Source organism: Cariama cristata, unplaced genomic scaffold, assembly GCF_000690535.1.
Source record: "Cariama cristata isolate BGI_N322 unplaced genomic scaffold, ASM69053v1 scaffold30494, whole genome shotgun sequence".
NCBI lineage: Eukaryota > Metazoa > Chordata > Aves > Cariamiformes > Cariamidae > Cariama > Cariama cristata.
In genome coordinates, this window is record NW_009615194.1 from 1 (window position 1) to 12,888 (window position 12,888).

Sequence of the window (12,888 nt, forward strand, 5' to 3'; positions counted from 1 at the left end):
TCCCAGGTAGGGGAGGTGAGGTTCGGCCTTGAGCAAAGCTCTCGGTAACTGTCTGCAAGGACGTGGAGCTGGGACACCGCAGCTTCCCTGGGACGGCACTGCTGCAAGAGCAGATCCTGACGCCTGTGGCTTCACTCACCTCCTGGTTTGTGAGAGCTGTTCCCGTATGGAACATCTGCTTTTCCCCCCAAGTCTTTCTTGCTGATGACCAGAGCCAAGATCCAAATGCATGCGTGATACTCCAGAGATCTCCCCAGTGACCTGTGAGCAACTTCAGGCAATAAACTGCTGTAAGGCAGAAAAGCTTTATTTAGCTCATTTCCCTCAGTCTTAAACACAGAGAAATGTTGTGTTCTGTTTAGCCTTGCCCATGAAAACTTGAGGTCCTCTTGGATTCCCTCCCTGCATGCTCTTTTGGTACAAAATGTTATGACTGTGATAAAAGCCAAGGAGGCTCTAAGACATGGATGTGTAGGAGAAGGCGGTGGCCACAGCAGCATTCTTTGGAGCGGAACATCCCCAAGTGTCAACAACCACCGCCACTGACCAAAGATGGTTGGGTTTCTTCAATCACTTGAATTTTTTTCTTCTCGTCACTGGCAGGCTCTGTGCAGCTGTAGGAGGAGTTTGTGGTCACCTCCCCCTTTGAGACGCTGCGGCCAGATTCCCCCACCGAGGTGAGCCCCTTAATTCTCCTGGGAAAATATCAAACCCAGTCCAGGGCATGTTATACTGGTGGCCCGAGGCCACGAAGACCTTCTGCCCCATGGTTCTGTTTCCCAGCCTCCCCAGGCATCAGAAGGGTGCTGGGTGCTGGGTCTTTTGCATGGTGATGGTGTCTGTGCAAGGTCTTCTCATGGTGACCCCAGAAGTTGTGCTTTGGAAGGGTTTGTGTGTGCCACATGGACACAGTGAGGTCCTTGTCCTCTAAACTTGGTGGGAAGGAGCTTGCCCAGAAACCATCTGCTGAACTTGCAGCTGAGCCCCATAGCTGCGCGTGGGCCTGGCCGGGTCCCTGGTGTGCGGCAGGAGCTGTGGGAGGGCTGGGATGAACTCTCCCTCCCAGGCGTTGCTGCATACTTGGCTCCGGCTCTCTGATGCTGCCCTGCTCCTTCCCTTCCGTGCGTGAAACCTTCAGTGCTGGTGGCTGTGGGTGCTCTGGGGACACAGCCCGGGGCTCGGATTCTGCTTTCCGCTTGCCTCCAAACTCCCTTTCCCACATCCATCTCTAATAAGGCCAAAAAAGGAGCAGAATGGCAGTCTGCCTCCATTCCTGCAGTCCTGGGCGGGATGGGAGGGGGGTCCTCCCGCAGCTTCCTGGTGCCTCTGGCCGGTAGTGTGGCTCCCTGGCATCCCTCAGCAGCGGGCGCGGAGCTGAGCAATGCCACGTCCCAAGGGCATCCTGAGCAGGGCTGTGCTGGAGGAAAGGGATGGTTTAACAACAAATTAGGCAGGGAAGATGAGCTGCTCCCTGCTCACTCCTCCATCGTACGACAGCCTGGTCCATGTGTCCCGCTGGCTCCGGAGATGGGATGTCCACTCCTGGCCAGTCCTGGTGCTGGGAGAGGTACCTGGCAGATGGCAAAGCTTTACAGGTGGAAGGATGCCCTGGCTGCAGCGCTGCCCTGCAGCCTCCAGTGCCAGTGTGGGATGCTGCAAGGCATCACCCATGCTGGCCCTCATGCCAGCCTGGGAGAGGGGATGGGAACGGCTGCCTGTGCTGGACTACAGCCCCTGTGGGGCTGTAACGTGTCAAGGTGTGGCTGGCCGTGCATTGTGGAGAGCCCATGCTTGCCCGTTTTAGTAAATGCAGTTGTGTTGTGGCTCACTGGTACTAACAACTAATTTTGGGAAGAGCCATTGGGCAGAGATTTAACCACAGTCCCTCCGAGGGGTCGTCATTCACGTGGCAGGGGTGTCCTCTGGGACAACCCAGGCTGTTGCACATCATGCATCTCAGCATCTCGCTGCTGGGGAAGAGGAGCTTACTGTGAGCAGGAGATGATGTCCCTCTCTGGCTGTGCTGGAGACTGCAGGGCAGCCCCATGCCGTGCTGGAGCCTCATCAGCACTTTTAGAGGTGGCTCCTGCAGTTGCATGGCCAGCTTTGGAGGAGCCACCCTTGGGAAACCCTTAGCAGCATATCCCAGGTGATTGTAGCTTCTGAATACACGGGAACACCCTGGGGCCAGGCTGCTGCCACTGCAAGGGGAGCTGCCCCGTCCCCTCCCTGCCCGGGCACCCCTCCTTCGTGCCAGCCACACCTGCCACAACCCCACTCAGCCCGCTGGCCCCACAGCAGCTCCCCGCTGTGTTATTTTTCAGCTGGGGTAGTGAGCTGGAGAAGATGCGGGGTAGGGAAGCAGGCAGGAGGGAGCAGGCGGGCCCCGGCAGCACTGGGATGTCCCTTTGGCTTAGCCCACCCTCCCCAGCATGGTCAGGAAGCAGCACCAGGATGGAGTTGTTCGTTTGGATTTTACCAAGGAGGAAACACATGGCAGTTTATTTTTCTGCTAACTGTGGGTCTTTGCTCTTTGTCTTTAAAACTAAGCTATTTTCTTTACTACCTTATGAACTTTTTAAGCCAGCCCCATGGCCCCTTGGGCCTGACTCTCAGGTGGGGAAGGCACAAACCTGGTGGTGCAGGAGGCAAGGAGATCATCTCGGCAGGAGCGGTGGCAGAAGGTCAAGGGAATAAGGGCAGCCGGTGATGGGGCAAGTGTGGTGATCAGATCAGCGCATGGCTTTCACGCCAGGCTAGCTAGGGTCTCATCCCAGCGCTGAGGCAGTGCTGGGATGGGGCTTTCAGCAGGGGGGTGGCAGGAGCAGGACCAGTCTCTGTGGGTTTCCTTCTTGCTGAGGAGGAAGCTGGAGGTTTGGTGGCTGCACCAATTGGCTCAGCTGAGTCCATCACAGCATGGCTGGGCATTCCCCGAAATAGGGATATAGGCATCGGGTTTTTGGGAATCCCAGAAAGCATGGGCTCGAAGACCAGGGGACCATGGCCATTGAGCTCTTGTGCAGAGCACGAATCGCCCCTGTTGAATCAGACCTCGCTGCAAATCACTCCTGTTCACGCAAGAGGCACCTTTCCCGGCACTGACCCAAAAAAGTCTCTTCCCAAGTCCCAGCCAGCCCAAGGAGGTCTGCTAACGGCAGGAATAGAATGATTAGGAGATGACCAGGCTGAGCTGGACCTTGGGACCAAGCATCTTTCCAGGGCATATTTTGGATCAAACAGCAAAACCATGTGCTGTCAAAATTGCACTTAATCCCCCTAACAAGAACCATGTCTCTCAAGAGGGTGCCAAGCCGTGCTTCTGCTACTGGTCACAGCCGGGGCAGGGTAAATATTTGGATAATATTAATTCATGTGGTGAGAGCAAAACTCCTGCTTATTTCTCTAGTCTTCTGCTAATAATTCTGCTAATAATTTGGTGTGTTTTGAAAGCTGAGCCCAGTGCCGTGGGCCAGCGGCAGAGCTTTTATTGCTGGCTCTGACCCGGCAGAGTGGAGTTGTGATGTTCAGCTGAGCTTCCCCACACTGGTGCCTGGGGGATGGTTACGGGCTGGCAGCGCAGGCTGGTCTCTGGCGGGGCATGCAGAAAGAGGCTGTCCCCTTGCACAGAGCTTTGTGGTGCAGCAGCGCTGGAGGAAGCAGCAGACAAGAGTTGGGCAGTGAGGGGTGGGATCTCCTGCCCACCCAGCTGCGGGCATGGCTGGGCTCTCCAGTCCTGCTGCTCTTCTCAGCTGACTGGTGACAAACATCTCTTTCCTGGTGGGCATGGGAAAGGATCGAGCGTTTAGGGGATGGCGGGGTGATTTGATGACTGCTGATGGTGCTGGGTGCCAGCCCGGGCAGCACGGGGCAGGGCAAGGGAGTGGGCTGAGGGCAGTGCAGCTTCCATCCCAATGCCTGCAGCCCCTGGGGCTCATGGGGGATGAGGAGGGGGAACTGACTCCCAGGGGAGTCAGTCAGTCATGGAGCATGTCCCCGTGCAGATGAAGGGCCCAGCTCCGGTTCAGCGGGTGCTCCCAGGCTCTCTGGTGTGGTGCATTGCTCCCACAGTGGGATGGGAGTGGGTGTTAGGGTGAGGGTGAGAGTCCTCAGCCCCCTCTGAGCTTGGCTGGGCACCGCAGTGCCAGGCAGCCCTGCTGGCGCTGACATTGTAGCTGGGATTTGGCACTTCCCGCAGCCCCCGGGATGGTCTTCCAGCACGGCCCAGCTAGAGGAGCCTGGGGTCCGCAGCAGGTGGAGACCAGGCTGGTGGCCGCTCCAGCCCCTACCTCTGCAACCGCTTGACAGAGGGGTAGCAGGAGGGGAGGGAAAGACCTAGAAAGCAGGTACGGTCTGGGGAGGACTGGCAGGAGCTGTGCAGGTGCAGGAGAAGGCTGTTTGCTCTGCCCTAGCCTGTGCCAGCGCTGGGATCCCACTGGGAGGGATGCTCTCCGAGGCCCTGCGGTCCCCCTGGGTGCATCGGCATTAAGGACCCAGTGGGGAGGCAGATCCTGGAGCAGCAGGCCCAGGGTGGCCAGACCAGCCAGGCACGGTTGTTGGCATGCAGCTCTGTGGTGTTGTTGCTTTGTGCTGCTTCATGCAACATGATGTGGTTCCTTAACTGCTCCGTGTCCCCTGCCAGAGAAGGCAGGAACCCATCTGCCTTCTGCTGCCCACCATGGCACAGGGCACCCAGCAGAGCAGAGCAGAGCAGTAATACTCTGTGCTTCCCCCACGGAATTCATTCATAATCCATTAATTTAACATTGCCTCTGCAGCTGCTCTCCATGCCAGACACTGACCCAGATGGGGAAACTGAGGCATAGGGCTGCCTGTGAGGGAGAAAGAGCTGTGGTAGAAACATGAGGGCTCTGATCAGCATCTCTCCCTTGGGCTCCCCTCGCCCCAGACTTTCTTGCAGGGCTGTGCTGAGCTGGCAGCCGACACTGTCTGTCTGCCAGGCTGTTCTTTGCTGGCATCTTGCTGAGTTAGGCCTGGCAGGATTCATCTGGGAGAGGTCTGAGCATCCTCCTCTCGGGCAACATTGGTGGTTGCTGGGGGTGCCAAGCACCCCATATGGATCTGATTTGGGTCCCCAGGACCCCATGGCGCAAGGTGTCTTAAATACTGACTGCATCCCTCAGCATAGCAGCATGGGGGGATATCACCAAACCCCTGCTCAGAGGCTGTGAAGGGGCTTGGGTACCATCTCGGGGTGGGAATGGGCTCTCTGCTCCAGCCAGGCTCTGCTGGGTGCTCGCCAGCATGGGCTGAGGGCAGGACCCCCCCTTTGAAAGACTAAGTTTTCTCCTGCCGTGGTCTTGCCTCAGTCGTGTTTGGGGTCTGCATAGTCCCTTTGCCATTCCCCATGGGACACGCATTGCCCCAGCCGTGTCCCCAGAGGTCTGTCCATCCTACTGCTGCCCCTCTCTTTGCCCTGCCAGGCTGTTCCCTTCTCCTCGCATTCATTACCTGTAACAACAGCACTAGTCCTCAGCAGCCCGCAGCCCTGGTGTTGCTTGACCGCTGTCCCCTGCCCCGCAGGGGCTCTGCAGCCCGTCGGAGGCCCACGAGCCCTCTCTCCCCTCCACTTCGGGGCCCTTCCTAGTGGGCACAGCGTTGGGTGCACCCAGGCACAGTGGGCGGGAGGGAGGCAGTGAGCGGCCTTTGGCCTGGCTGGACCCAGCTGTGGTGGGAGGTGGGATGGATGGAGGGGGAAGGGAGGCAGTGGTATGTGAGGAATGTGCCCGGAGCAGATAACCCCTTCCCGCTGGGTGCTGGGTGCTGTGCCGAGCCCACCTCCTGGGGACGTGGCTGGGGGCTGCTTTTGCGCGAAATTGAGGATGGCAGGGAGACCCATCGCCCCGGGAGCTGGTCTGGGAGGGGCTGGGGAGAGTCCTGCCAGAGCAGGAGGGGAGCCGGGGGCGGGGGAGCATGGCTAAGCTCTGCCCAAAATGCTGAGGCACCCATCCCCATGGCCCCCTCGGGACTGACAGCAGTGGGGGGATGCAGGGTGCTGGGCTTGGCATCTTTCCCTGTGCCTGGGATGCAAAGGGGACAGGCAGCAAGCAGGTTTGGGAGTTTGGGAGCTGAGGGTGCAGGCAGGGAGCCCTGAGGGAGGGGTGCCAGTGGGCGCTGCCTGCTTTTGTGACTTCCCAGGGGACTCACTAGAGCCTGAGTCTCGCCTGTCCCCATGTCAGACCCTGTGACCGCCCTATCTCACTGTGGCCAAACTGTGTGACAGCCAGGGAAACTGAGGCACGGGACTGGAGGTGCTAGGAATTGTGTGTCCCTGCTTCTGCTCCATCCCCCCACACTCTGCCTGCCCCAGCCCTCCTGACACTCCTGCCTGCTGCCCTGCCCCTAGGTACCACCTCAGCCGCCAAGATGTCCAGCAAACGTGCCAAAGCCAAGACCACCAAGAAGCGTCCCCAGCGCGCCACCTCCAACGTCTTCGCCATGTTCGACCAGTCGCAGATCCAGGAGTTCAAGGAAGCCTTCAACATGATCGACCAGAACCGCGATGGCTTCATTGACAAGGAGGATCTGCACGACATGCTGGCTTCCCTTGGTGAGGAGATCCTTCCCTCGTGCCTCCACATGTCCCCTCAGCCCGTCTGTCCTCAACGCCTCCTCGGCAAATGGAGAGAGGTGCTGGGTGACCTAGTGCCTCACGCCCAGCATTGAAGACCTGCTTTGGTGGGATGCTGTTGAGGCACAGCCCTCCTGCTTTGGACCAGCCTGATGCTGGCTGCAAAATCGGGGGTGGGGTGGTGGTGGTGCATTTCTCTGCTGGCACCAGTTGACTGTAGAAAGCGTGTTTGTGGAGGCACCCAAGGGCAGCACTTGGTGTGTTGCTCTTACAGCCGTGCTTACTAGAAGGGAAGAGACCCTTCAGGTTGGAGAAGCTGTGCCCTAGGAGCAGCCACCAGCCACAGCCATTGAGTATTTGCGTAGTCTCATCCCAGAATATCACCGGGGGTCATCCTCTGCGGGACAAAGCCCTTCCATTGCTCTCAGCCTGGGTGACAGAAGAGGCTGGTCCCTGTGCTGGCATGATACCTTGGCCAGTTGAGACTTGCAGGTCTGGCCGCGCTCCCCATCCAGAGCCCCTTCTCCTTTGCGGCAGGCCACAGCTCCCACCTCCCGCTCCCTGCGGTACCTCCACGGCGCTTTGGGAGGTCTGTCAATGATTGACCTGGCAGCCAAACCTGTTCTGGAGGTCCTGCCTGGCCATGGGAGGGACTTCCCTCCTCCCAGTGAGCCATAGCTCTGGGAGCAGAGAGGGGCCGGGCGCTGGGGGCACATGGACCTCAGAGAGGAGGTGAAACCATCCCTGGGGCATCCGTGGTAGCAGCAGTGCTAGGGGACATCAGCAGCATGAGGCTGGTGTGGGGACAATGCTGCCCTTCTCAGGTGGTGCTGGGTGTCGACTGCCAGGGGAATGGGGAGAAGCCGTGGGTTTAGTTCCCAGTAACCCCCAGATGAATTCCTGCATCTTCCTTGAGGCTGAGCCTGGCAGAGCTTGGTTTCAGGTGGCCTCTAGCATGGATTAAAGCATGGGGAGAGATGCTCCGGGGGGAGCACTGGGCACTGCGGAAAACCTTTTCACTTGTTTGTGGGGTGGGTGAACATGCACCAGCAAATTTGTTTGCAGTAAAAAAAAAAAAACAGCGGGCTGAGTGCATGGGCTGGCCTTGGGGATGGGTGCTGGGGGGAAGAACAGGGCCCTGCGCCCACACCCCTGCCTGTATCTGGCAGGGAAGAACCCCACCGACGAGTACCTGAAAAAAAGGCATGATGAGTGAGGCACCAGGGCCCATCAACTTCACCATGTTCCTCACCATGTTCGGGGAGAAGCTGAATGGCACCGATCCAGAGGACGTCATCCGCAACGCCTTCGCCTGCTTTGATGAGGAGGCATCAGGTATGGGCACTGCCGGCACAGCCCCACGCTGCCTGCCTGGGTGCTTTGCCCTGCGGGCACGCAGCCAGGATGAGAGCTGGAGCCAAAGCCTTGGGGACAGTCCCCAAGCAGCTCCAGAGCTGGACAGGGCTGTCTTCAGGAGAGGCAGGGAAGGTCACTCCCACAGTGTCCCCTGCTAATGCCAGCCCCTGCCATCCCCGCAGGCTTCATTCACGAGGACCATCTGCGTGAGCTGCTGACCACCATGGGAGACAGGTTCACTGATGAGGAGGTGGATGAGATGTACCGGGAGGCGCCCATTGACAAGAAGGGCAACTTCAATTACGTGGAGTTCACTCGCATCCTGAAGCACGGGGCCAAGGACAAGGACGATTAGAGCCCAGGGCCGCTCACCCCCCTCTGCCTCCTCCTGCACATGCCCCCTGCCCCTTGGCCCTCCTTGCTGCCCTTCAGCAGGCTCCCCCCACAGGAAACACCTCCGCAGGACCAGCACCCAGCATCAGGTCACGCTTGGAGGGGAAGGGCTCCCGTCACTGTGCCGCTGTGTGCCCATCCATCAGCCCCAGACCTCCCTTCCCATTGTCTCTCCTGCCCACAGGCTCACCCTACTGGGATGCCCAGCCTGGATGTGACCCCCTCTCCAAGCAGCCGTTGACCCCCTTGAAGCCACCGTGCCACTGGTCCCTGGGGCCGGGGTGAGCATCCCAGGTGAGCACTGGCCTGTGGGGATTTTGCCTGGCTTGAGCCTGAGCGATCCCTGCCTTGGGCTGTAGCACAGAGAGAAAACATCTCTCCCCTCTCCTCCTGCACTCCCTTTGTTCATGAAAGAAACCCCACTTTGTTTCCTCCTCCCTGGCTGTTTTATGGCTTTAGAGCCTGAGATCTAAGGGATTCAGGAAGCCAAAGCGGCATATAAAACCCAATGGGTGTGATACGGAGATGTGCTGTGCGTGGCTCCCTTGTGGACCGGCACCGTGCCGTGTCGCGCTGCTCACCTGCCTCGCGGGTTTGGGAGGGCAGGTTTGGACACCACATCTCCCCACCTCACTGCCATTGCCAGCCAGGGCCCCTTCCAGTGGGGCAGCCTGTTTTGGAAGCCAAATCACTCCCAACCTCTGTAAAATCAGCTTGAGCATCATTTTCCACCTTTGCTGATGGGATGAGGATCGCTCTGCTCGGCCCCCATGTCAGGGCAGGCAGGGAAGCGGGCTGAGATACACTTGGCAAGGTGCCGGCCAGACCCCCACATCAGCTGGTCCAGGGTCCGTGGGGCTCAGTCACCCTTCTGCATTGCCGTGAGTGGGCAGGGGTGGGGGTAAGAGATGAGGAGGGTAAGAAATGGGGAGGGGGGGTTGTCTCCTTGGTTTGGTTATTTATCACCACCCTGACAAGAGTCTGGGAGCATGGGGGGCTCCTGCCTTGCAAAACCACTGTCTTAAGTGCTGCTTGAAGTCAGCCCATCGCCCTGCCCTGGAAGGATGAATTTCCTGCATTTCTTTCTTTAAAATGGGGGAAAATGTGACAACAAACCCACAGAACCTGGCGAGGGCACAGTGCATGCTGGAGATGCTTGCAGTGCACTGAGAAAGCCTGGACGGGGTCTGCGGGAGCTCCGTGGGCACATGCTGCTGGGATCGGAGGGGTCAGGAGGCCCATCCAAAACTGCAATGCCCCAGGCGATGCTCTCACCTGGGAGAGGACTCATGGTTGAAAAGCTTCTCCTTGGTTCTTGGTGCTTCTATTTCCCAGGCACCGCCAACACAAGGAAAGATGAACTACATTATCAGGGACACAGAGATGTGAAAGGCTGAATGCGTGCTCTCCTGGGCAGCTCCCCAGGGTCATGGCTTGTGCTCGGCAGCAACAGCCCCAAACCAGCCCACCTCCAGGCTTGCAGATGCCAAGCTCCTTCCCTAATTCCCTGCTGTAGCAGGGAAAAACCTACAGTCTCCCACTTCCAGAGCAGAGTCCCAGACCTGAAGACTGCTGGAGGGCAGGGTGCTTTTTTAAAAGGCCCCTTTCACTGGGACACATACCAAAGTGACCATCTCACTGACATCACTTTGGGACAGATGGGCTAAAGCTGGAGATAAACCGAGTGGAGTGAGAAAGGGCCTCGAGCTTGTGCAAGGTCTCTGCCACGCTGCGGGCAAACTGTCTTCTGGAGGCAGCTGCATCCAGGAGCAATGTTCAGCCTGACTGACCCTGAAGGATCAGCTTGTGTGACCAGCCCAGGTTCTCCCAGTCTCGGGAGTGGGATGGACTTGGCGTCTGGCCACCACCAGCTGCGGGCACTGCTGGCCCCCCGGCACAGAGCTGCCAGAAGCTCTGGTGTGGGGCTTTCAGAAGCGCTGTCTCAAGCAGCTACTAAAGGTCCTGTGTCTGAGGTGCCCCCTTCACTGGCTGTGGTTGCACCGCAGGACTCTCAGGAGAGGGCATCCTTCAACCCTAATGCCAGCAAAGTAGAGGAATTTTGTTAGTGGACACTGGGGTGCATATGGGAAGAGTAAATATGGCCCTTGCAAAAAGGAGGTCCTGCCTCCCCACCTCCTGGAGCTCTTTGCAGGTGGATCAAGAAGTTATTTGGGTAACAAAAGTGGGGCTGTCTTGCAGGACTTCAAGGGCTGAACGAAAAGCACCAAAATGCAGGTGTGGTTGTAGGTGGGTTGATAGAAAGTGAAGCACATGGGGAAGATCAACCCTGACTTCATGGGTGAGACAACAGGCTGCAGGTGCCCTGAGAGAGCCCCAAGGAAAGGTCAGAGCTCAGCAACGGTCAAAAACCAAGAAAAAATGGAGAAAGAAAATCACATACTAGGAATTAGTAAGGAAAGAAAGGAGATTAAAAGAGAGACCACTGTTTAGCCATTGCGTAGGTCCTTTTATTGCCCACACCTTGAATATTATGAAGAGGTAGAGCCAAATTGGAAGCGTCCTGAGAAGGGCAACTGGGAGAGTTGGCAGCATGGACCAGCCTCCACCCAAGGAGGGCCAGGGCAGGCTGAACTCTCTGGCTTGGCAAGGAGATGTGGGAGCGGGGTGGCAGCGTGGGGACGGTGCTGCTTCCCACTCCGCCTCGGACTGCGCATGGGCATCACCAGACATGCAGGAGCGACGTCTAGCTCAGGGTGTCTGTGGCTGGGAGCACCTCTCCCACGATCTCTGTTCTCGCCCTCTTTCAGCAGCTGCTTCTAGCCACGCTGGGAGACAGGACATGGGAGACATGCCAGTTTGTCCAGCAATGCTCAGAGCCCTTTCTACGCTTTGTTATTTTTTCTCAGTCCTGGTACTAACTGAGCCCCTTCCCCTGGTTTTGCTCAGCTGTTGGCTTCCTGGCTTTTCCAGTGGTGCAGAGGCCGGAGGGCAGCCTTTCAATCACATCAGCTCCCATTGTCCATCAACTAATGCTCTTGGGAGGCCTCTGGTGCCACCAACACAAGCAGATGGGGCAGTTCTGTGCTGTCAACTGTGCGTCCCCCCAAAACACTTCATCCACTTTGGTCAATCACTTCATCCAAAGAGGGAGAAAGAAATGTCAGCAAACCTCCAAACTATTTGGGCCCATGTGAACCCCATGAAGTTCAACCAGGCCAAGTGCAAGGTCCTGCGTCTTGGTTGTGGCAATCCCCCGTACCGGCACAGATAGGGGTGGATGGGTTGAGAACAGCCCCGCAGAGAAGGACCTGGGGATACTAGTGGATGAAAAATTGTGTATGAGTGGGCAAAGTGGACAGGAGCCGGCAATCTGCCCTCACAGCCTAGAAAGCCAACTGTGTCCTGGGCGGCGTCACAAAAACCTGGCCAGCAGGTCAACCTGACCTGACTCAGTCATTTCAAAGCTATTAAATAGCACCAAAATAAAACTAGACATTTAATTTCAGAAGTGTTTGCTTGGGGCAGCAGGGCACCAAGTTAAGAAAATAACCATCCTTTGGATCAATCTAAAAGAGCTGCTCACAGGGGAAAAGTGTTTCCTGATGTTCAGAGGGACCCTCCTGTGTGTCAGTCTGTGCCCACGGCCCCTGATCCTGTCCCCAGGCACCACTGAGAAGAGCCTGGCTCCGTCACCCTCCGCACCCCCCCTCCAGGTATTTATACACACGGCTGAGATCCCCCTGAGCCTGCGCTGCTACAGCCCCGGCTCTCTCAGCCTCTCCTCGGAGCAGCAATGCTCCAGTCCCCTCATCACCTTCATGGCCCTTTGCTGGACTCTCTCCAGTATGTCCCTGTCTCTCTTGTATTGGGGAGCCCAGCAATGGACCCAGCCCTCCAGGGGCAGCCTCACGGGTGCTGAGCAGAGAGGAAGGGTCACCTCCCTCCACCTGCTGTGACACTCCTCCCAATGCAGCCCAGGGCACCGTTCGCCTTCTTTTGTCGCAAGGGCACATTGCTGGTTCGCGGTCAATGTGGTGTCCACCAGGACCCCCAGGACCTCTCCTGCCAAGCTTCAGCTTTCCACCTGGGTGGCTCCCAGCACATCCTGGTGCCTGAGGTTGTTCGTCCCCAGGTGCAGGACTTTGCACTTCTCCTCGTTGAACTTCATGAGGTTTCTCTTGACCCATTTCTTCAGCTCTTGCTCCTGCTTTTAAATGCAGCCCAGCCAGGGGCCCAGGAACCACCCTGGGTGCTCTGGGCAGCAGCTCCTGTTGTCTCAGCTCTCCCCATGGGAATTATTCCCTCCTTTAGCCTGAACAAGAGCTGTCTATGCAGGCCAGGGAGAATTTCTCCAAACCCTGACCCAAGAATGTTGATCTCCAGTGCTGTGAGCCCCATCCTAATGTCCCCAGAGCACCGCGGCTCCTCTTTCCATGTCCAGTGATGCAGGTTATGGGAATAGCAGAGAGGCAAAGGATACGGCAGTACCTGCTCAGAGAGAGTCTGCCCTGCCCTACAGTCTCTGGGAAGGGCAACAGGAATGGCAGAGCTGCCCCATGGGGCAGAGCAGGAGGAGATGGAGGGGCCGT

At 57.8% G+C, this 12,888-nt stretch overlaps 1 protein-coding gene across 1 annotated transcript; it reads left to right on the plus strand.

Annotated features, from left to right (window-relative positions):
* Positions 1-600: 600 nt before the first annotated feature.
* LOC104161333 (myosin regulatory light polypeptide 9-like) lies at positions 601-8,394 on the plus strand. The gene is given in 5 exon segments (XM_009699723.1): positions 601-677; positions 6,365-6,568; positions 7,759-7,784; positions 7,786-7,924; positions 8,128-8,394. Coding segments are annotated over 4 exon segments (522 nt in total). The 5' UTR covers positions 601-677; positions 6,365-6,384; the 3' UTR covers positions 8,301-8,394.
* The last annotated feature ends 4,494 nt before the right edge of the window (positions 8,395-12,888 follow it).